The 25,678-nt window shown below is 42.4% G+C and overlaps 1 protein-coding gene across 7 annotated transcripts in view; it reads right to left on the bottom strand.

The window, feature by feature from the left end:
* The window catches only part of ARID1B (AT-rich interaction domain 1B), a 437,633-nt gene that overhangs the window by 34,077 nt on the left and 377,878 nt on the right, over positions 1-25,678 (bottom strand). For 6 of the 7 annotated variants that reach the window (XM_056853875.1, XM_056853877.1, XM_056853878.1 and 3 more), the window contains 3 exons: positions 11,517-11,623; positions 10,644-10,802; positions 731-940 (listed from right to left, as the gene is read on the bottom strand). In XM_056853875.1, coding sequence (XP_056709853.1) covers positions 731-940; positions 10,644-10,802; positions 11,517-11,623 — 476 coding nt within the window. The remainder of the gene's footprint in view (positions 1-730; positions 941-10,643; positions 10,803-11,516; positions 11,624-25,678) is intronic. The other variant, XM_056853880.1, reaches the window with a different exon arrangement.

The following is a 25,678-nucleotide window of genomic DNA, read 5'->3' as shown; positions in this document are numbered from 1 at the left end:
GTTGTGAGTGCAGTAGGATCCTGTACACTCCTGTAGCAATTGCATGCCCCCCCCAATATTTCTACAGTGAAACAGCCCTTAAACAGTCTTAGAAGTGAAGATGTAATGGACTGAGGCATCTCTTATGTATGACTGGTCCAAACTCGGCTGAGAAAATGGAAGCTGGGGAACAAATATGTAGAGGAAATGGTGAGAGCGAGGGATGACAGTTTGATTTGGCAAATTAACTTCATTAACTTGCCAAATCTACAGTGGAAGGAAGAAGGCAAGGAGAACCCTGGGCTCAGTATGGATTACTCTGGACAAGGTCACTCAAAGGGACTGAGAGAGCCTGTCTGGGTTGGCAGCAGCAAAACCAGGATGAAGGTTTGCCCTACCTTGTCTCCCTCTTCTTTGTAGCAGAGGCAAGCAAGGAATACCTCAGGCCCAAGTCTCATCACATGTTGCTTTCCTCCAAGATGCGGTACGCAAATCGGCTACAATTGTGCCCTTGGGTGTCTAGTCAAAGTCAAATTCAGTACACAGAATCCTATACCATTATATTAGCTACTGGAACAATGTGGCAGCTTCTTTCAGCTTAACACAATTTTCTCCTCAGCTGTTTTTTTGTTTTTGTTTTACTTAGTAAAGTTAAAGATATTTATTCCAAGGTTCATTTTCAAGATTGCCACTCTTCTCTGCTTGCAGGGATGGATTTGCAATATTAAGCGGTCAGAAACTAGTCTCTTACCTGGGCTAAACCTCCAATCTCTTTAACGCAGACATAAAGTCTAAACAGATCCAGTGGTTTCTTGCCTACAGCAGGCAGACTGGCAACAGGGGTACCCCTTTCTTCCATGAAGTTGAGATAGCGATCCACCCACATTTTACGCTCTGGTTCATTTCCCAGCTCATACATTTTTGTGATCTTCTCGCCGGTTGTGGTGGAAGAACTTGACTTCTAAAGCAAAGACATAGCAAAAAGAGAGTTGGGGTAGGGGCGAGAAGGGGAAAGATAGTAAGAAACTCACAATATTGACAAAGAGAGGATGTTAAACAAGCTAAAGCTATCACACAATAGTCAGGAATGAAGGCTACTAGTTCAGGCACAAACAACACATTCTGTTCACATGCTGCAGATTGTTATCTGGTTTCTAAAACAAAAGGGCCCAAACTCCCCATTTTATTACTTTCATGTTTCATCCATTAGATGAGCTTTGGATCTCAGAAGGCAAGTTTCAGTTGATGCCTCAGTTTGAGTCATTTGCTACTGAACTATGTGACTTGCATATAAAACAGAAAAAAAAACCTTTGAAACAGAAAGATCACTCAAAGTACTGCATTCAAACAAATGCCGCAAAAAGAGAGAGAGAACAGCTAGAAAAATTCACACCTTTTGAGAACTAAGAAATAGTCAAGACTAAGCATTCCTTTCAAATCTAAATTTGAAGGATGTCATCACTGCTTTTCGAAATTGCTCTCCTTCGATTGAATTGTGGTACATGAGTTGTCAAACTTCTTAAAAGAGAACAGCATAACATGATTGCCTGATGCATGTGAGTTGCCAGGCATACATTATATCACTCCTTAAGGGTCTTCTTTTAGTCTTCCAATCTAAATTCTCTTTTGAATTTATTAAGCTTTATTAAGAATTTATTAAGCCTGGTTCCTTCATACATTACATACTACCTTTCCCCTTTTGGGTCAACTGGTATGTCAAATACACGTGAGAAAAACTCTCAAAGAGATGGTCATGGTAGCTGGAGACTTGCCAAGGTTTGATACTCTTTTATTGCTTGGCTTCCCTTCTGTTTAGCAGATGGAGTGTACTGGAGCTGAGTGATGGGGTGGGGAGAGGGTGATCTTAATCTGGACCAGATTTTGTGAGTTTTTAAGGTTGGCATATAGTTATTTATACCCTGACTTGAACAGCCTGGCCCAGCCTGATTGCGTCAGATCTTGGAAGCTAAGCAGGGTTGACCCTAATTAGTATTTGGATGGAAGACCACCAAGGAAGACCAGGGTTGCTACACAGAGGCAGGCAATGGCAAACCAACTCCGAATGCCTCTTGCCTTGAAAACCCTATGGGGTCACCATAAGAAGGCTGCAACTTGATGGCAAAAAAAGAGAGGTCATTTAGTGCTTGCTTTTAGGTTCACTGTAACCTGCCATGTACTGGACTCCATGAAAACTGAATCCAAATACATGAACAAAAGGGACTGCCACAAGCATTCTTCATTGTGGAAAGTGGCATTCCAAAGTGGAGCTCAGTGCTCCAAAACAGAGAGAAACAGAAGGCTTATGATTAGATGATCAGATGAAGGGAGTGATCACAAAAGTTATTGTTCCACTGTCAAAGCGATTACAGTCTTTGCTTCATACCAGAACAGGAATAGGAAATAGGTTTTTTTATTTCCTTGTAGAACCCTGTCTATTGGGTTCTGTGACCTGATGTCATAATAGCTGGGAGGAGCTTTAAACTGCAGCTGGATTTCACTTTATTGAACTGGATAGAATTTTGTTCCACAAAGTTCCCCTGCATCCAGTAATTAAAACTACTGACATTACTCAGCACAGGAACTTTTAAGTATATTTTCTTCCTCTAAATGAAGTTTTCAGAGTATGGGTTTATTTATTTATTTTGTTTAAGGAATTTACATCCTGCCTTTCCGTCCAATCAGGGTTAGATTCAAAGGTTCCCTTGCACAAGCACTCACATATTCTGTGCAGTTCCCATTTGAGACACAGCTTCCTAACTGTGTCCCACACTGTTCTTGAGGCTCCCTCAACTCTCAGGGGCAGAGGGCTGGAGAAAACAGGGGAGGCAGGAAAACCTATATTTGAATGGAGCTCCTGTTCGCAGTTCTTAGAATTTTATGTTACTCTTGAAAATCAGCTATCGGACTTGCAAACTGATAATGTGATAGGCAAAGCAGTACTAACAGTTCCAAAGATATAGCCATATCTATACACTACAGTGAGGACAAGGAGATGTCTACTGGTGAAACAGCATGCTCAAGGCTGTTGTGCCAATGCTGCATTTGGAGCTGGCTACTGGCATCCAAAAAAAGTAAATTGTAGCAAAGTGCTTGAATCCTAGCTAGGTATTCCAGGACTGAAGAATATACAACTACCAACCCTTTCAATGTGTATGTTTTACTTTTTTGGTATTTCTGGAGACACAAACATTCTTTTAAAGCAGAATATACATGTTATGTAGAAAATATAATTCCTAAATGCACTATGGGTTAAATCTACCTCCTCTTTTGGTTCCATATCTATGCCATAGGATTCCTCCTGTTGCCAACCTAAAAACGATTCTGCTAATTCCTAACACTGGCAGGAATCTAACAGCATGTTGTCCACAATGAAGGTCACCCATGAGCTTTAGCCTCTTACAGAGTGGACGATACATTATACAGCACCACAAAGATTTTCCGGCTGAAACATGGAGAGTCTGGAAAAGACCCATTAAACATTCAGAGCAAGTACAAGGTGGGTCCAGATACTCCATGAGCCATAATTATTATTTCCATTGTATGAAATATTCTGTACAATCCGGCAAAAGTAAAACCATAAAAGTTTCATGGTTTTAATTGTAAATTTTAATCTTATGTTATATGTGTGTATTATATGTTGTTAGTTGCCCTGAGCCTAAGTTTGATGGGAAAGGGCGGGGTACAAATCAATAAATAATAAAATTCTTTTGAGCCTCACACATTTTGTGGGAGAGTTACAAATGAGTTTACATCTCTCTCCAGAATGTTAGGTCGACCGTGTCCATTTTTTTTTTTAAAAAAGAAGTCATTCTGTCATTGGAACTTTTTGCCTTATAAACAGAGTACTCATTTATTCACAGTAACATTTCCTATTTATAATACTATATGACGCACTCTGAAATAAAGGCTTATATAAAATCTGTTTTTATCATATTTAACGGCGAGAAATTCGATGTAGTTTATTTACACATATATGCATATGGAGGAGTGCAATAGAAGAGTGTGTCCAGGCTGTATTGCTTATCTGGATTTGCTGAATGTAGGAGTAATTATATAAATCCTTAGTAAAAGGCAAAATATTTATATGATTTGAAGAGAAACCAGAGTATGGGAGTAATTATATAATAAACCCTTTCAGAGTTTCTTAATAAGGGAAACAAGAGAAATATTACACATACTTCTGGAAGTTGGAATTTAGGGATAGCATTGCGTCTTTGAACAGTTACTCAAAAGATTTATTGTCCCGGAAGAACAAATTATAGTGGTTTACAACAGTGCTGTTAATTAATTTTTATATTTTCTCATTTGTGATGTCACATGCTCCATAAGAGCACAAATGCTATTTCTGTTTAATACAACTTGTAGAAATTTTTCTCTGCCTCCATACCAACTGCCTATTACAAGAAACATTCAGACGTAATGGCCAAACAAAGGTTTCAATTTACACTGTGAAATGCTTTCTCTTATAAAGCTGTATCATCAGAAGAGGAAAGTAGTTTACAGTCTTTTCTCTGCCTGGCACTTGTACTGTCGACATAAAGAAAGTCGCTTTTCAACAAGATGGCAACAGGCCACAAAATGACAACACAATCTGAAAACATCACAATTTGCAGAAGGCAAGAAGGTCTTCTCACTGCAGGAGCTTTCTGACTGTCAAGCTCAGTGAAGTGGGTACAATTTTCTTCTAAAATGAAATATTAACTTTGGAAGAATAAGGAAAAATCTTCCCATAAAGGGCTTGACTTTCAATTGTCTGCACCCTACAGCTAAAGACATTAAAATTTTACATTTTGCACGTGGTAGTGCTTAGTCAAACACAAATTGCATGGCCTAGAACAGGGGTGGGGAACGTCAGGCCCGGGGGCCGTTTAAGGCCCGCGAAATCATTTGGTCTGGCCCTTCGTGGGTCCTGGCAGATCTCTAGCTCAGAAGGATCTAAGACTGGTGATCTGCCCCCTCCCGCGGACAGGATTAGCCTCTATTCAAGGTGGATGTGAGTTTGTTTTGCTGAGAAAAGGAACCTTTTTTTCCCCTTGCAGAAGAGTCGTCAGCTATGGAGCTACTAGGACTGCCCAAGAAACTTTGTTAACCCTTTCCCACCTGGGCCTTGGAGAAACGTATTCCGTCTGTACTACAAGAGGGCTGGGGGCAGAAGTGGTGACAATGGAGGGGTTAAAGGGGGCAGGGCGAGAATGCGCAGGGGGGGGGAAGTTTTTAGCCAGTGTGTCCTCATTTCACCCCTGCAGGCAGAGGTAGCAGGAGCCGGCTGTAGAATCTGGCCCTGACCATGCGGAGCAGGAGCAACTCTGGCGTGTGGCTGGATGGCTGCACCCGGCTGGTGCAACAGACCATCCTGTGCTACCAGGTGGGCGAGTGCACCACCGGTTGGATGCCTGCCTGCTTGACTGCGCCAGGGGGGTCATCTGGGGCAGCTGCCTGCTTGGGGCTTGGTCAGCTAATTTTAAAGTTGATAATATTATATGGCCCACGAATGACGTTATATCCAAATGGCCCTTGGTGGAAAAAAGGTTCCCCACCCCTGGCCTAGAACATATTCTTCCTTAAAGGGAAGTTTTATACTTGACAGTTCTAGGTGTTATTAAACAGCAAAACAGATAAACTATGAACTAAAGTTGATTCGACAATCAGTGGTAGAATAAATAGTAGAAAATAGTCATAGCCACATCTTTTTTTTGCGGATATGCAAGTACTTAAATATATATATATTAAGCGTATAATTTCAACAGCTGTTTCTTTTTTAAAAAACTGCATTTTAAAAATTTGCCTGTTCTTCCTGTATTAAAGTTTTTGTTAATCATTATATTGTAACAAATTATTTTTGTTGGTGCACATGCAACACGTTTGCAAGTATATGCATTTAGAAACAAATGTTATGGGTGAAATACAAGAAGAACTTGCAAGGAGAACAGTGCACCACCATAGATAGATGTACTTTTGGCTGCCTGAGGGTTTCTGCAGACTACATCTCTCTCTCTTGAAGAACTGTGACATATCCATCAGTCTGTTATTTGTATGTTATTGTGACTGTCCAAAATGCACAGACATTTGCCTATCACAAGGGAATGTGGACTATCCTACATGTATCTGGTAAATGTCCAAAATTACAGAGTTGTAGTAGTTTTGTGACTGCCTAAATTCAGGCATCTATGTCTGTGTATCTGGACATTCACCAGATATGTGAGAGATTGCCAACATTCCCTCATGATTGTCAACTTATTAGCCATTCACTAGAATGCATATTACTAGGGAAACACCCACCACTGTGATGGGCAGAAAGTGTGCGAAAGGAGAACCCGTGCATTGCAGGGTTCCCTGGCAGGAAGCATAGACCCTATTGAGTTAACTAGAATATGGTGGAATCTTAGGAACTAGCTTTGATATACATTGGTATGAATAGCCAATGCTTGTTAAATCTAGGGGAAAGGAAGGATATACATTGGTGATGCTTATTATGAAGGGTTTAAGTGCTTTCATTAGCACACGCACACATACTCTCTCAATCATATATTTTATTACTCTCTTGTTCTTGTACATACTTGATAGATATAAACTGATTATGGTACCAGCAGAACTGCAGATAGCCAGTGGGTATCTTTCACAGGCCAGTGAGTGAACCTTAACCTTCTCCAATTCACAATACATAATCCAAATTAATAATTTTTATAATACAAGAATATGTTGGGGGTCCATGAGGAACCACAGGTTATGTGTGTAAAAAAACAGCCCCCCCCAAAAAAACTGGTTCTTCCTCTTTCCTAATCCAACTCAACTCTTCTTTCTTTCTTTCTTTCTTTCTTTCTTTCTTTCTTTCTTTCTTTCTTTCTTTCTTTCTTTCTTTCTTTCTTTCTTTCTTTCTTTCTTTCTTTTTCTTTCTTTCTCTCTCTCTCTCCCTTCCTTCCTTCCTTCCTTCCTTCCTTCCTTCCTTCCTTCCTTCCTTCCTTCCTTCCTTCCTTCCTTCCTTCTGAAAAGCTAATATTCAACCAGCTTTAGAGTTTTCTCTGCTACTACAAAGGTATACGGTAGCCTGACAATGTCTACTAGAACGTATATTTGAACTAGAGACTGCAATTTGTTTACTGGAAACAATTTCCACTGAAACCAAAGGAGAAAGATGAACGGTAGACACTTCACCTGGTTTCTTTACATTTTCCAGTTTCCCACAACCTTTAAAATCAATCCAATACAGTAACATGTACAGTGAAAGTTTTAGAATATTTTCTAAAACTATATATGAAATAATGACTGTATAAACTAAATTGAAAAGATGGGTAGGAAAATTTCTCCTCCCTCCTTTACCCAACAAATCTAAACTGGTCCTCTTATATTTAGTGGAAAACAAAACATGCACTTCTAAACAAAACATGCATTTCTAACAGGCTCCCTGGGGATGAATAATAGCTCAAAGAACAAATGAATACATATCCCCCCCTAAGATCATAGAATCATAGAATAGAATCATATAATTGGAACGTACCACCAGGGTCATCTAGTCCAACCCCCTGCACAATGCAGGAAATTCACAACTACCTCCCCCACACACCCTCAGTGCCCAGAAGATGGCCAAGATACCTTCCCTCTCATGAACTGCCTAAGGTCATAGAATCAGCATTGCTGACATATGGCCATCTAGCCTCTGCTTAAAAACCTCAAGGGAAGAAGAGCTTACCACCTCCCAAGGAAGCCTGTTCCACTGAGGAACCGCTCTAACTGTTAGAAAATTCTTCCTAATGTCTAGATGGAAACTCTTCTCATTTAATTTTAACCCGTTGGTTCTGGTCCGACCTTCTGGGGCAACAGAAAACAACTCGGCACCCTCCTCTATATGACAGCCCTTCAAGTACTTGAAGATGGTTATCATATCACCTCTGAGTCTTCTCCTTTTCAGGCTAAACATACCCAGCTCCTTCAACCTTTCCTCATAGGACTTGGTCTCCAGACCCCTCACCAACTTTGTTGCCCTCCTCTGGACATGTTCCAGCTTATCTACATCTTTCTGAAATTGTGGTGCCCAAAACTGAACACAATACTCTAGGTGAGGTCTAACCAGAGCAGAGTAAAGCGATACCATCACTTCACATGATCTGGACACTATACTTCTGTTAATGCAGCCCAAGATCACATTTGCCTTTTTAGCTACCGCATCACACTGCTGACTCATGTTCAGTGTTTGGTCTACTAAGACCCCAAGATCCTTTTCGCACACACTACTGCTAAGACAAGTCTCCCCCATCCTATAATTATGCATTTGATTTTTCCTACCTAAATGCAGAACTTTACATTTATCTCTGTTGAAAGGGATTTTATTGGTTTTAGCCCAATTCTCCAGCCTGTCAAGGTCATCCTGTATCCTGGCTCTGTCTTCTACTGTATTTGCTACCCCTCCCAATTTAGTATCATCTGCAAATTTAATAAGCATCCCCTCTATTCCTTCATCCAAATCATTTATAAAGATGTTGAACAACACCGGGCCCAGGACAGATCCCTGAGGCACTCCACTAGTCACTCCTCTCCAAGTGGATGAGGAACCATTAACAAGCACTCTTTGGGTGCGATCTGTCAACCAATTACAGATCCACCTAACAGTAAGAGGATCTAAATCACATTTTCCCATTTGTCAACAAGAATATGGAGAACCTTATCAAAAGCCTTACTGAAATCTAGATAAACTATGTCTACAGCACTCCCCTGATCCAGCAAGGTACTAACTTTCTCAAAAAGAGGAGATAAGATTAGTCTGACATGACTTGTTCTTGAGAAACCCGTGCTGACTCTTAGTAGTCAGATCCATCCTTTCTAAATGCTCAAGGACTGTTTGATGATTTGTTCAAAAACGTTTCCAGGTATAGAAGTCAAGCTGATGGGTCGGTAGTTACCCGGATCCTCCTTTTTCCCCTTCTTGAAGATGGGGACAACTGATGAGATGTTCTGCTTTTCCAGAAATCTTGAAAAAGAGTGACACAGTGCATACACTTAGTATCTCCCTATCCCCATTTAAGAAAAAATACCAAAACTGCAATAAAAGTCTATGACCAGTTTGTAGAATTGTTCATTACAACATGCATATTCAGATACAGCAATTTTTAGAGGGAAAAGCATCAGATGCCTTCTGAGACTCAAAGTCATTGCCCTGTTGGTCTGAAAATTAGATTGTGTACCAATTGTTCTTTGACTTTCCCTACAGATCACACAGAGTTTCTTTCCACCATGGTTAAAGCTTTCACATCAAATACAAAGGGTTTGAGGAAGAATCTCAGAAAACCCTCTTAATTACATACGTTACTGAGGATCTTTTCTGTTAAACTTTTATGTAATTTTGTCCAAGAAGAGTGAAGCAGCCTGAGAAGCAATTTGAAGGGGAAAGCTAAACATTGTAGGGTCAACAGATTCTTTTCATCTTCATGGGCCAGACCAGACATTAGTAAACACAAGTTTGTTACTGAAAGAAGCAGCCATGATTATAGCTCTCCCATCCTCCTGCAGAAGGTAATATGATTTATCTTTCTTGATGTTGCACATTTCTGTGCCGATGAAAGCTGATGATATGTAATGGTATGGGGGAACATATAATGTGAACAGGAAAGGGGTAAATTTATTCTGTAGTATAGATGGGTGGAGCAGACACGTGAGTGTCATTTTGGGGGGCTGCCACATGTTTACCATAATATCTGGCTTGGCTTAACTGTTTATCTGGTGAAATTGGAGGCTAAAATGTTTCTGGAAGATCTTGAAAGAGATAATCGCACCTAATTTAGCATTCCCTTTTTCCTCTTTGGCATATTCTCTTCTGGCAGCGTCCTGGTGAAAATCAGGGATTAATTGAGGTCACTTTGCTATGTCTACTGAACACTGTAACCGATGAGAGGGATTTTCCATATTGTCAGCAAAATGCCCTTAAAAACAGGATTTTCTTTTTCTAATTTAATAAAAATAGAGGGGTTAAGTGAATTGTATGAATTTCAACTTTTTTTGTGTTTTATGAATGAACAGTTTTCTAACTACCATGTTCATCTCAAGACCTCAGTTGGATTTTTCAAGTGTGAATCCATGCTATTTGGATTTTAAAAAAAATATTCCTAAAATATACTTTACCTCATACAATATTTTTATGAATGTAAATATGCTTATTTATTAGAAAATTAAAACTGCACAGAACTGTAATTCACACTACATCTCATAATTTTTCAATTTATTTCTGTTTTTAGAATGTAATTGTAATAGCCAAGAGATTAAAAAAGAACAGTTTTGCAAAGAGTTTGGACCCAGTAACAGACAGAATGTCCTCATCAACACAGTTAGCATGCTCTGTAAGCTGATGCATTATGAGAAATAAGTTTTCTTTTCAACATCTGCTGCATTACATGAAAAGCAAACTTTTTGTGATATATACCAGTTTACTTCTTTAAAAATTTGGGTCGAACCAAATTTTGCCCCCCGTTAGGCCAGCGCAGTTCCCGGCTAAAGTTTAGCCAATGAAGAATGAGCTGACGTGCACGTAACCAAGGGCAGAATTTAGCCTTTCTACATTGCAACGAAAGAAAATCCTTTAGTGGATAAATAATGAAGAGTCTACAAAACAAGCAAGCAAGCATTAAAATATAATTAAGCACAAAAGAAACAAAAGCAAAAGCCAGAGAGCCACTTACAGGGCTTGACGGAGTCTTTGGCCAGCCTGGGCTACCAAGGCTATCACTTTCATCTCCATGAAATGAGGAGATGCTAGCAGAACTTGGGGACATTGGGGAAGGGACTGGCAGGTTGCCTGGGGTTGGGGGCTGAGAAATACCCTGAGAGCTGTAGCTATCCTGTGGTAGAGGAATAAAAAAAAAAAGGACAAAGGCAGGGCAAACTTTATTAAAAACGGAAAAAAGACATCCAGTTTAACAGACTGACCAATTTTTGTTAACTGTATAAAGTTTAAACAGAGAGACACACACACAGAGGAAAAAACACACACATATAAATATATAATAGTATTAAACGACGTTGTTAATATAGTTTGGAAAATTTGCTGAATGCTCGGCTATGCCACCATGCTTCCCTCAAGCTAAGATGGAGTGTCAAGCATGGGTTTCCCCTTATGAGATAAAAGGCAAAAAAAAAAAAAAAAAAGCTGGTCTCCTTATTTGTATCAAATAAGGCAGGAAAGCAAAATATTAAAGTATGCTGCTGCTGAAACGGCCAAAACGGGAAGCTATAACTGAGGTAGAGAAAAATGGTTGGAAGTATCAAGACCAAGGTAAGATCAATTCCCCCCGACCCCACCCAGCAGCTTAGCGGAATTCCCACACAAATTTCAGCTTAGATTTCTTTGCCCCCGTAAGTTAAATGCCATAAGAACTAGTAACTTTCAGATCCACACAATGAAGGAAAGAAAAGGGAAAAAATAGATTGCACGTGAATGGAAAAGAGCATGCAGGATAGAACCGAAAAAAGGCAGGCTCAAATCAGAGAACAAAGGACAACATAGCAGAGCTCTGCTGTGCCAAACCACCACCACATGCAGCAGGAGGAAGTACCTTTTTGCTCTCGGGTTGAGGAGCCCCTTCTTCTTTTCCATCGGGTTTGAGAGAGATGGGTAGTTTGGACTCGCCTGGAGTCATCATATCTGCAAGACCCACAGGGGCTATTCGAAAACAGGAGACACCGTTAAACATTAAGTGGTTGGCTTCCCGCTGCCTGAAATTGATGAGGCGAGAAATAATGCCCCCCCTTTTATGGTGGCATATGGAGATCGACAGTTCTTAGTATCACCCAGCCATTATGTTTTGAATACGTGTTGTACGTGTAATAGGCGAGAAAGGTTTTCAAACCAGCGTATCATCAAAGCCACTTTATAAACCTGACAACACATTTTAAAGGTAGAACGTTCTTTGCAAATTATTACACCATTCATTTTAACTGCTTAGAGCAGGGGTCTACAAACTGCGGCGCCCGAGCCGCATGTGGCACTTTGGCCCGTTAAGTGCGGCTCTTTGAACTTGGTTTGGAGCCCCTGCTCTCATGCCCACTCGTGCCGGCAGTCGGGCTGCGGAGCCGGCGCGCCTGAGAGACAGAACGAGCGAGCGTGAGAGAGCAGGCGAGCGGGCACGCTGTCTCTCCCCCCCCCCCGCCATGGAGAATGGCCAGGTCCCCCTTGCCCTTGCCCTCAATGGTTGGGAGGCTAAAGCCTCCCCTCCCCTCTAGCCGCGCGATTGCTGGGAGGGCGGCTCGGCGGTTCCTGACCCCCCGCCCGCCTATCAGCTGTTGGGCAGGGTGGGCTTCCTTTGGTAGACCTGGCCTCCGGCTGAGTCCCATTGGGAGGCCATGTCTACCCACTGGCTTTCTTGGCGGTAGACCTGGACTCCAAGGAGGGGGAAAAGTCCCCCTTCAGAGGCCAGGTCTACCAATTGGCTTCTATGGGCCTCCAGAGGCCAGGTCTACTGCCAAGAAAGCCAAAGGGTAGACCTGGCCTCCCAATGGGACTCAGCCAGAGGCCAGGTCTACCAATAGGCTTTTATGGCGGTAGACCAGGCCTCCAGACGAGGACTCCAGACAGGGAGGGGGAAACGGCAGGGACTTACAATTATTACAAAATAAACTTACAATTTAATTTTATCAATAAATAAGATCACTATTAAGTATGATATCAAGTTTTATTCAGTGTGCCTATAGTTTTATTAAGACTTAAAACTTTAATTAAAGTTTATTAAGTTAATAAACAGTGTACCTACCTATATAGTTTAAGTTTAAGAAATTTGGCTCTCAAAAGAAATCTCAATCGTTGTACTGTTGATATTTGGCTCTTTTGACTAATGAGTTTGCCGACCCCTGGCTTAGAGCAACATACATCCAAATTGCTTATATTTGTCAGGTGAGGGGGGCTATTTCCCCCTCCCCCACTATTTCCTCTTTCCCTTTCCCGAAAGCCTCCATCTCCTCTCCCCTTTTCCAGCATCCTTCTCTTCCCCACCCATCAGCCAACCTACCTTTATCTGCCCCCCTTCAGTTTTCCCTCTTTCACTATCTCTGGCAGCCTCTTCCTGGGAAAAGTGCCGGCTGCCAGGCCCAGCTGCACATGGGGAATCTGCAAGGACTTGCTAGGGTCACGTTTCCCTGTATCCCCCACCCCACACTATATCCTCTTTCTATCCTCCTGGTAACCCCTGTACCCTCATGATCCCCTGCTTCTTTCTCTCCTTACCATCCACAAAACAATCTTTTATCTGCCCCCCATCTTCAGTTATATTTATTATTTATTTACTACATTTATACCCTGCCTTTCTCCACAATGGGGATCCAAAGCAGCTTACATCATTCTCTTCCACTTTAACTTCACACACAACCCTGTGAGTTAGGTTAGGCTAAGAATGTGTGACTTGTCCAAGGTCACCCGGCAGGATTCCATGGCAGAGTTGAGATTTGAACCCGAGTCTCCCAGAACCTAGTCTGAACCTCTAACCACTACACCCCACTCGGTATTGTGAGGTGGCTACTGTTGAACAGTAGCAAGGAGCCAAACCCAGGTGAGTCACAGAATTCATATGGTATCAAGTCACCCAGGGGTAGCAGCAAGGCTTGGCCCTGATTCTCCCGTAAAGGCCGAAACAGCCTTGGAAAGGGCCCTGCCCCTTTCCCCTGCCTTTTACTGACAGAAACCAAGGCTTCCATTTGCTGTTTTGATTACCTAGCAGCGCCAGCTGAGGGCATTCATTTTTTAAAAGCTGTAGGTGCAGCTTCTATTCTGTTTTTTAACCTCCAGGTATTAAAAAAAAATTTTTTTAGACTTCTGCAAATCTTGGGCTTTGCTCAGATTTGTAGAAATATCTGTCTTCTTGGTTCATGGCTCCAGCCTCTGGATTTAAGTATCCATGGCTTTGGCTACATTGAGAATTAGATACATTGATTATATATAGCACTGGTTCCCAACCAGGGGTCTGTGGACCCCCAGGGGTCCGTGAGAACTAAATTAAGGTCCGCGAAACAAAGTTATAAACTCATAATAAATTAATATTTTCAATTAAAAGTTCTCTATTATAAAAATATATATTCAAATATTATTCTAAGTTTAATGTTTAACTAACAGTTATGATTAAAGTTTATTTTCAAATTCTCAGAATTTTTATTTTGAACCTTGGGGTCCCTGCACCGAACAAAAAAGTCCTAGTGGTCCCTGGTCAAAAAAAGGTTGGGAACAACTGATATATAGGGTTGGTATGCCTGGTCTTGCAACCAGTGGGAGTTGGGGGGTCATGGGGGGCAGCCATTGGCAACAGCATGACATCACTTCCATGGAAAACCCCTAAGTGACATCAGACCTCTCTAGGAATTGCTGGAAACTCTACCATAGATTCCCAGAGAGGCATGACATCACTTATGAGTTTTCCCAAGAATTGACATCACACCATCCATTAAAAAAAATTATCCTGATACCTGTCAGAGCAGCAGCAGGAAAGAGAGACTGGGGGTGGGGGAATCCCCCTCCCAGGAAGGCTGGCAACCATAAGCCTCCACTTCCCTGCTCATGTCCCCATTGCTGGCACACACTGATTTGACTTTGTGCTCTGAACTGAACTCTTGCAGCCATGCATCCCTTTACAGGACATATCCATGGGCCAATAAATCAGATATTACTTTATTAGTGGACAGAGGTGTGAATGATTCTCATACCAGCTATTCCAACTAATAAATTAAGGTCTGAATTTGACCTCATGCTCTGTTATCTGAAGCACAATGAAATCCTTATTATTATGCTGTAAAATATCCCATAATATTTCTCTGAACCTCTTAAATTATCAAATCCCAGGCCTGCAACATACTCAATTGCAGCTACACTCTTCCCCTTGTAAATTATTCTGCAGAGCTGCTCTGTAGTTGTCGTGGGCATTCAACTCTTTTCTTTCTTAAAAGAGTCAGCTGGGAACACAGCTGAATAGATAATTCTCAGTCAAGGTAACACTTCTGTAACACTCTACAAATGTGTGCCAAAGAAAATGCTCATTTTTTTGTAGTGTTTTGAAGGTGTGAGAACTATATCACAGAATCATTGTTCCATTTTTCTTGAATTCCCAGTTCATAGTAAAGGCAAAAAAAAGTATTCAGATAAAAAATATTCAATGTGTTTGCTATTCACATGCCCCTATATACATATATCAACAGCATGGGATTTTTGCTCCAAATTCCAAAATGCAGGTTTTAAATTTTAAATGTCCAGCTTGTCACTTATCAAGGGCCTTGGATCATGTCACAATTCTACCACAATTCTTTTTGGCCTTCTCTGTCACATACTCAGTCTTCCTACTTCTGTCTCAAACTCTGCTGCTAAAATCATTCACTTCTCCCATCGCTCATGCTTGAGATAATCCACCTCAAACCCCTGCAATGGTTTATCCATATCCAGCATGGGCTCCTTGGACTTACCTTTAAAGGTCTATACAGTCTTGTCTCACTCTTTCTTTCAGCCATTGCTATTCATTATATGCCTGCCCATGATTTTTTTGCTCCACTAATTTGACCACCCTCAGCTGTCTGAAGGTCTCTTGATCTGTAATATGCAGTCTCCCTTGCTACCTTCTAAATATGGAGTTCCCTTTTGACTTTACTCCTTATCTCTTGTTCTCAACTATAACCAACTTTATGTGTAAACTACTCACATTCTTCCCTTCCTTTCTTCCTCTATCCCACCCCAAGGACTGCTATCGTCCTCATTATTTATGTCAGATTGTAAGTAAAGCAGGAACCTATTTTTTTTACTATGCAACTCTGTAATGCACCATGTACAATGATGGCACTACATACACACTGTATGAGAAACAGCACCTCCCTAATGGCCTTCCAGACTAAAGACCTGTCTGCTGAAGTTGCTGGGCAATGATGGAGTATATTATACACTGCTACTGCTGGGGGAAGGCAGCTTTTGTCTCATATCTTATTAATTGTTTTGCAAGTTTCTGATTTTATGTTTTTAAATTGTATTGTGGACCACCTTGGGAATGAGATATTGTTGATAGATGGTTAAAACACTACCCTAAATAAATCACTACACATACTTGTAACTCTATTGTATTGTATTTGTTTAGCCATAGGCCATTACAAAACTTCCTTACATAAATACAGAAAACAATCTATCTATCTGTCTGTCTGTCTGTCTGTCTGTCTGTCTGTCTGTCTGTCTGTCTGTCTGTCTATCTATCTATCTATCTATCTATCTATCTATCTATCTATCTATCTATCTATCTATCTATCTATCTATCTGAATATACAGTGAGCCCCGTGGCACAGAGTAGTCAGCTGCAGTACTGCAGTCAAAGCTCTGCTCACAACCTGAGTTTGATCCTGAAAGAAGTTGGTTTCAGGTAGCCGGCTCAAAGTTGACTCAGCCTTCCATCCTTACGAGGTCGGTAAAATAAGTACCCAGCTTGCTGGGAGTAAAGTGTAGAAGACTGGGGAAGGCAATGGCAAACCACCCCGTAAACATAGCCTGCCTAGTAAACGTTGTGATGTGAAGTCACCCCACAGGTTAGTAATGACCCGGTGCATGAACAGGGGACTACGTTTACCTTTAAACGAATATACAGTAATAAAACCAAGCATAAAGTATATGTATATTTTACACAGAGCTTTGCTTTTGGTGTGGAAATACTGTCTGACTACGAGTAACACTTCACTTTCTTTGTTTCTACCCTGAAATCAAAACAAGACAACAAGTCTTAACACAGCTGCATTATTTGGTGGACAAAAGGAAATGTACATTTGTGATGAAACATATAGACTGTCTAACTCAAACAGCACATTTTTGTAAGTATACCAAACAAAGGGAGGGGTAAATAAAAGTGGATGGAAAATGTGATTGATACTAGAGAATTATAAAACATCAGCCTGATTACTATTGGGCTGCTATGCTTTTTTGCACAACCGCGATGCAGCCCTCTTCTCGGCAGCCAACATGTGGGAGAACAAGCCAAAGGGGAAGGGGGGAGCTTTAAAAACACTTCACAGATTGCCCACTACAAAATGATAATTGCACATATTCATGTATTACTATGTTTTTGAAAATAATTAGTTTTAATTACAGCAGTGAGAGAGCGAGCAAGACTCTGGCGAATAAGCTGGCAAGCTTCATGGTGCTAATTTGCTAATATCTGTAGCATCACATCACTGCAAGTTGGGAGAACGGCTCTGCCAAAAAACCTACCCAGCCATGTGCCATATGAGTTTATCGCTAACTATATACTCAATACTCATCCCTGAACTGCCAGAGGTTTCTAAGGGCTCGTTTTTATGTTGTTATGGTGCATTTGCAGCCCAATCAAGCCTTAAAAGTCATCATCATGCAGAATTATTACTTGGCTTTTAAAAAAATACCACTTAAGAGTCTTAAATACACTAAGAATAGGAGGAAAATTTCCTTTTCCAGATAATGTAATGAGTGAGAAAAGGTTATCGGGATCAGCTAAACGTTCTAGTCTATGAATCGATGTGAACCCACTGCTAAGCAATCAAAGACAGCACTGAATGCACAAGGCCACCCTGCATCGCAACCCTGAACTAATTTACGTTCCACGGATGGTCTCTGGGGCTGAATCAGAAGGGCCTTTGGTGGTTGGCACATATTTCATATCCAAATGAGATTGCTCTGTTGTTAGTATGAACAGTTTACCAATTCACTCGCAGCAGGTTTGTATGAAGCCACCACAGACTTGAGTTGAGTTGACTGGGCAAGCAGCATATTATCCAATTGGCCTACTTAACCACTCCCACAAGGATTTCACAGTAAAATAAGGGCAGAAATAAACATTTGGGGTGAAAGCTGAGTAATTAGTTATGATCCGCAGTGAGAAAGCTTATAAATACCTTATTTATTTATTTATTTATGACCCGCCATGAGCCTGGCTTGGCGGGTAGCAACAATTTGGCAATAACAATATAATAAAACCATAAATCTTCCAGTAAATTTTTAAAACAACACAAAAAATATTAATCCACATATAAATATAACAAGATGGCACTTTTTAAGTCATAATAGCCACTGAAGGCTCGGCAAAGCAGTTGATACCCCCACAAGGTGAAATGGAAAGCGGGCGGGGGGGAGGAGTAGGGAGGCCAGCACCGATAACAACCTGCGGCTGCCCTCCGTTATAAGCCTGGAGGAATAATTCCATCTTACAGGTCCTGTGGAACTCTTTAAGGTCCCTGATGCTACTAGGAAGGGAATTTTTTCAAGAATCACATGGGATACTGATCTTTTGAAATGTGTTCTTTTTCCTTGCCTTGATTCAGCAACAGCAAGTATAAGCCACCTCTGCTTACTGCTAATGTGGCATCTGATGCACATCTCCATCTGCATCATGGTAGTCATGACTAGTTGCCCATTACTACAGCTGAGATTACTGTGTTATCTAGAGAGGGAAGCATCACAGCATTTTCTAAATGGGTGATAGGAAAGCCTTTCTCCATCCTTTGCTTCAATCTGTCATATGAATATTCTCCAGTGATTTGCAGCTGGCAACCCTCTGCTTTCTGGCCCAATGGACATCATTTTGACTGTCCTTCCCAAGAAGTGGAAAAACACCATTGTCCCAAACTGTGGTAAATTAAGGCAAGCATGTATGCATGCACACACTCGCACATCCACACTCTTCTTCCATGATACTAATGATTCCTCCCACACGGTGCTGACCATAACATTTTAAAATAGTAAAAGAAGTTAGCAGTTAAAGCTGTGATGAAGAAACTATTGCTATGTAGACAGAACAGATTCTAGGAACTAACCTTGGGCTTTATTATAAAAAGTTGAAAGACTGTAGAGAAAATATGTGTCAAGGTCCTGAAGTAGCTGCGCTACTCCAAAGTTAGGACACTCAAAGGCAAAGACAATGAGAGTTGAACTTCAGTCTATTATTATTATTGTTGTTATTGTTATCTGAAGGCTGTGCTATCAATATCAGAAAATAGTGAAATAGTCCAGCAAAGTTCAAAAAGTGCCATTCCCATAACAGTAAGACTACTGTCTTAACCCTTGAGATGTATCTCCATCCTTTCCCTGAAATATTTTTTTAAAGTGAAAAGGAGGAGCAGTTTATGGTAATATCAAATGTTAGCAACATAGTGCAGCAGATGTAAAGTAACAGCTTTACAGGAACAGACCTGCATACCTGTTTTATATACTGTGTCTGTATATAGACATAGTACCTCCTATAGACATAGGGACATATAGACCTAGGGACTGGCCTATTTTAGGAATCACGATCAACCTGTGAAAGAAGAAACCAAATTCCAGAGCAAATCATTAACTCTTTAAGAGGAACTTGGACTTTGGACTCTTTGGACTATTCAGGAGGGCCTGGAGAGTGAGGAAGGAAGCCTTCTAGTCGCAATCCACAAAATTTAAGCCATATTCATTTATTATATTTGCGTCTCTTTCTTCCTTCAAAGAGCACAACATCACAGCAACCTTGTGAAGAACTTCGGCAGAGAAACAAATTATTTGCCCAAGGTCTTCATATATAATGAGTTAGATCACTGATCCTGTCAGGCCTGCTCTCTGCGTTTAGGGATAGTTTTGATTTCACACAGATGCTCTGCTTTGCTCAAGGACTGTTTTCCTAACGATCGCATTCCTCTTAGGCTTTGAAACTCGCGGGAGCTCGTGGGAGCCTGGCCTGTTGGACTGAGGGGTTACCATGCCAACCTGTGCTATCATGATATGACCTATTCCCCCATATATTCCGTTGTATGTCCCTTTTGCTCCATTCCTGCCTTTTTATTTTTGCAAGCTCTGTATGCCTGTGTGGACTCCATTAAAGTCAACTCTATTTCAGACTCCCTGTCTGCGAGTGTTGCTTGTGAGTGCATCGGGAACAAGTGCTTACATTAAGGCAGGAATCACTCTCTCCTTTTACCTGCCTGGCTAGAGCCCTGGAGGGTTCGCCTGTATCTCAGCTTCAAGTTCCCTGTGTGGAATCCTGGAGGACTTGGACCACTGGGCCCTGCTGTTGGGAACGTCAACCTGCCCTGACGACCATACTCTGCTGCGTGATGTGCTCCTCGAAGCTGTACGGACTGATGTAGAAATCAACCGCCTAGTGGAACTTATTTGGGTTCAGTGGCGCTCCCTTGCTGACGCGAAGCCTTGGACGTCCGAGGACTTGGATTGGGACGCCTATCACGAACTCTTGGTACTGGACGGGCTGTTGGACAAAGTGCGTGCCGCACAGGAGGACTTGGTAACCTTGACTCACTTGTTGGCGAGGTTGACTTTGCAAGAGACTCAACAGAACTCGGCAGCGGCCCCTATCCGCCCCGACTCGCCCCGAGCCATGGCAGGCACACTGGCGGGGGGATCCCCGCTGTCACTAGTACCTGACCCTACTGCGTGTCAAGCGGAAGCACGACAGGTCGCTGTCCAAACGCCGTTATTATTTGTGGGACTGCCCCCGACCACAACCACGGTGGCCGATCTAACACAACTGTTAACCCCAACGTTTGGGGTTGGTGCAGCCGCACTGGCTGTCCAAGTGCAACCTCTGCTTGGTGGGGAATCTGCCCCGCTCCTCGCTCTTCTAGAGCAAGAAGCCCTTCCGATCGTCACCATGACCGCCGCCTTGAAGCTCGAAGCTGCCCAGACCCTCGCCGACCAAAAGAAGGCTGAGGAACAGTTGCGAGCAGCGGATGCGGCGGTGGCCAAGGCTCAGGCCAAAAGGGAGAAGGAGAAATGATTGGCCGCGGATATACACCCTAAATACACTGTAGGAGTTGGACTCTCGTTAGGGTCCACATTTTCCCCGGTCTTTGGCCCGTCTCGCACCACACAACGCGCACGGCGCCTTGCAGAACATCTACCAGAATCAGCTACTCTGACGAGGAAGAACTGTACGGGGACGGATCCCACTGGGCTACTGGTCTTCGAGTTAGCCAGGCCCGGCATACGGGGGGAACTGGAGATGAAGTGCGCCTCTTGCGGAGCCAAAACCGGGACTTGAATGACCGTGTGACCCGCCTGCAGGACCAAATGGTACGTTTGTTTCGGGAAAACGACCGTTTGCAACAAGCACTGGCTACTCCGGCCCAACCGGTACCAGCTCAGCCAGCTCAGCCAGTTCTACCTGGTCCCGGGGCCCCAGTTGTGCCAGCTCCCAGGGCCCCAGTTGTGCCAGCTCCTGGGCCCCCGGTTGTGCCAGCTCCTGGAGCACTGCAGCTGCCGCCCCCAGGACAACCGCCTGCCTCTTTGCCCATACAATGGAAGCAACCTCGGTTGAAAACGACCTACGATGGCTCGATCGAAACTCTACCCTTTTTCCTACATCATGTGGACAGTTACATGAGGGAACAAGGACAGTACTTCCCCACCGAGGACAGCCGGGTTCGTTTTGTTGCCTCTTTATTGACAGGGAAAGCGGCCGACTGGATGGTTCTCCAGTTTGACACTCGGGTCCGATCCATCTGCTCTCTTAACAATTTCATGTTCGCTCTGCGGAGACGGTTCGAGGATCCCTTCTTGGGAGAAAGAGCTAAAGCCGAACTCCTGCAACTCCAGCAAGGCTCTACTCCCGTTCGGGAATTTGCAGATGAGTTCCAACGACTCGCCAGCAAAATAGTGGATTGGCCTGAAGCCACCCAAATACACTATTTCCAGGAAGCGCTTCACCCTGATATTTTGAACTGGGCGTATATGCAACATAATCCTGACACCCTGGAAGATTGGATCTTACTGGCTGAGGAGGTGGAAAGCCGCAGCCAGTTCATATCTCTAGTCCGCCGTCGAACCAGAGAGGGGGGCAGTCATCCAAAACCTCCTTCGAAAGCCTCGACCCCCGCTCTGCGGAGACCAACGCGGCCCGGTACCAGATCGCGAATCCCGGTTCCAGAGAGGAGCCTGTCTCGTTTGCAGCAATATGGGTCACTTTGCATCTGCCTGTCCTCGCTGTCCGGACCTCATTCTTCCTCCCCGACCGGACGGACCACCCCCAACCCGTGAACGACCTCAACGCAGAGGCACCGCAGCCACCCGTAGCGCAGCTCCAGGACGGCACATGCCCTCTGCACTTCACGTCGGAGAGGCCCCCAGTTAATCTGCATCTACCGACCCACCGGGGTCTCGGATTACAAGTGCCCCATTGGGGGACAGTTCTCCTTCTTCGGATGACGATCACACCTGGAATCCCCCTGCCCTCAATCTGGAATCTCCTCTCGATCTGTCAAAAAACAGGCAGGGTCTGCGGTGAGCGGAGCGACACCGCAGACCCCTGCAGCTTCTCCTGCGAATCCCAAGGCTCCTGTTATGGTGAGTGAAGTTGAAAATACTGTATATGTGGACATAGTGTTACAACATTACAAAAGAGGCGCCCAGTTACATGTCAAAGCACTCATAGACTCTGGTTGTGGGCGCTCCCTGATCAATGAGGCCACTTTTAACGCTCTTAAAGTCAAATCAGTGACACTGCCCGAACCCATCCAATTCGCCCAAATGGATGGCAGTAGCTTTAGGGGGGGCAATAGACCGCCACACACGCGGCGTCGCGATGGGCATTGGCTCTCATTGGGAACAAATCGACTTTACCATAGCCCCTATCAAATACGAAGTCATTCTGGGAATAAACTGGCTCAAATGGCACAGCCCTTCTATAGACTGGAAAGCCGATACTATTACGTTTTCCAACCCCAACTGCACCCGGCACCGTCACGAAATTGCGGTTGTCCTTCTGACAGCCCCAGCCTTGATATCTGACACCCCCCTCCTTATTACACCCATGTGCTTATTTCTCTAAAAAATTCGCGCACTCACAACTGAACTGGCCCATCTGGGAAAAGGAGGCAGCTGCTGTCTACCATGCCCTCACTATTTGGAGGCAGTTCCTTGAGGGCTCTAAGGTCCCCTTTGAGGTCTGGACAGATCACAAAACCCTAGAGGCGCTCACTGGGACCCGTAAACTGTCCGCGAAACAACTATGCTGGGCTGATTTCTTTGCCCAATTCCGTTTCGTGCTTAAGCATGTCCCCGGTAAACACAATGTGCTAGCAGATGCCTTATCTCGACTTCCCCAGTATCCTGCCAAGGTAGACCGCCACACCGAATCGCTCTTCTCCTCTGTTGCCAGAGGAGAGCTCCCTACGCTGGCAGTCCAAACCAGATCCCAGACCCAACTCCGCTCCCATTCTGTAAAACCTTTTTGCAATAAAAAATTAATTAGAAAAACCTAACTGCATTACAGGTATATTGCCATACGCTTAGCAATGTTATATAGTTATGTCCATTTTCCCTTTAAAATGGAATTAATCCCTAAAAGAGAGTGAGCAAGTAAAAATCCAGCTCTGCATGGATTTTTTATGGATATGTGCTTCATGTCTTTAAAAAGAAATTCCCCTACTGCTTACCATATTTTTTCCCTGGCACAATAACTGAAGAAACAGTTTTCATATTCATATTCACACTGACTCTATTTAAATAATTGCTTGCTCATGGAAGCCTGTAACAATTTGTCACTATTCAAGACTTTGGGGGTGTGCATGTTCTTTTATAGTATCTAAGAGCCATTTTCTGTAACTTTCGTGTTTTCTTAATGGAACAGAGAAATTGTTCAAGTGACAGAAGTTTAAACTGGTGTCTGTAGCACCAAATAAATCCCACTGTTGGGTCGACAATGGCCATCTTTTGTTTGACCTCTTCCTGCTCCGGAGCTGCAATTGCGACCACATGATTTGTTTTGAAAACCATGGGAATTTTGTCTGTGCTCATTAAGAGTGAGCAAATATGGTTACAGGCTGCAAGTCTCTTTCATTTTGGGTCATGATCCGAAGTACTGCATGTGCAAAGGCAGCTTTGTTTTACTATAAACTTCAGGCATGGTAACAAGCACATTTGTTGGAGTCCAACAAGGATTGATTCACGAATAGACAGAGAAGATTAGTATTTTTTCTTTTAAAAACTTTCCACTCATGTTGGAAACCAATGCTATGTGCACTGATTTTGAATATGCTCATCTTGGGATGGCGACCCTTATCTTGAAATAGCAACCTTTATCTGGTCTGAGGACCAGAAGCTAATTTTTTTAAGCAGCTGCTTAAAAATAGAGTTAACATGAGCTAGGCCTCAATAGAGCTGAACCCTGAACCTGCTTTCAGGAACAGAATTCAATTCTAGTCTGTTAGTAATAAAAGTAATACATGAATAAGTGTAGAGCTCTCTCCACTGAATAACCTACTCAATACTGGCATTGAGTCTTCTAGCTCGTAGGACAGTAATTACTTCCAGAGAAGCTGAATGCATGATCTCCTTTTTAATATATAAAATTTAACCTTGCTAAAAACATATTGTATTATTGGTTGTGCCACATGGTGAGGAAATCTATCTGTGGCCGCCACCCACATAGTTGGAAGCCAACATTACCATCCCAAGGCATACACCAAATTCAGATAGCAAGTCCTGTTGGTACATCTCTTTTCTCTCATATGTTGTAACATATCAAAGCACCCACATTTGAATAGTATCAATATGACCACAAAGATTAAGGCAGCAGACCTAATAACTGTCATAGTATGAGCTTGGATCATCTAATTTATATCTCTAGACAGTTTTGTGTTGTGTTGCGCTGTCACAGCCACTGATTTAACCTATTCTCAACACTTTCTGATCAGAGCAGTAAATTTCAGAATTGGGCCTTAAACATGATTTTAATTTAGTTATACTATAAAGTATAATTTGATGTACATGTCTGGGTTCTACCAATTAACTGCCGTTGGGTTCTGCCATTAACTCCTTCAGTTCACATCACGTTACATATGAATCTGCTTATGCATATTGAAATTCTAGCATTAAAGTAAACCATCTGCCATAAACTAGACTTTTAAGGCTTTGCTAATGTCAACAGACTCCATTAAATGCTGCCAGGATAAAACTTGGTACCACAAAACTGCTCATATTCCATTCCTAAAATACAGAAACATATGCTAAAAGGTATATCAGTTTCCCCACAAATTATTTTGAGGGTATACATTTGCTGGTTGCTAAATCAGAATTTAAACAACTGTTCAAGGGTGCTTTGTGCAAAGTGATCTTTCTCAATTCAAGAGCCAATTTAGCACCCTGCTATAGTGATGTTCACATTTCATCATGGCGCGAATAATTTTAACTTCCTCAATTCCTTTTTGAACAGTCCTGGTTTTACTGACATTTTGGCAAATGTCTCCAATTTTGGACAGTCCATATTGCATTATACCTTTTAACTTACACAGTTGCATTTGTGCACAGGGAATATGATTTTTTGTAAACACAACAGATTTCTTTATCAGTTACAAAAAGATTGTGCAGGCTGGTCAAATCTATAGAAAATAGAATTTCTGTTGGCAAATGAAATAGAGGTTTCTAGAAATGTATCAGCCTTTGCCCTGGGTGCCGTGAAGCATCAGCACAATTACTTCGATTGTCATCTAGTGAACTGTAATTTGGATTTCAGCATTATTACTTAAAAGTTACTGCCTTACAGTACATTATTTTAAGTTCTTATTTATGATTGCTGGACTGTTTTATTGCTTATGGCTGTTACTTTGGTCTGCTGGCTCTTTTTTGTGGCCAGTGGATGAAAACAAATACACCGTTGTTATTACTACTACTAATGCCGCTACTTTAGTTCACCTGATATTAGCTTTCTACAGGGTAAACTCTGAACTAAGAATTATGGAAGTCAAAACCTCAAAGATGCACAGA

This window comes from Euleptes europaea, chromosome 7, assembly GCF_029931775.1.
Source record: "Euleptes europaea isolate rEulEur1 chromosome 7, rEulEur1.hap1, whole genome shotgun sequence".
NCBI lineage: Eukaryota > Metazoa > Chordata > Lepidosauria > Squamata > Sphaerodactylidae > Euleptes > Euleptes europaea.
Note: the sequence above shows the minus strand (reverse complement) of the source record. Positions and strands in the feature narration are given on the sequence as shown.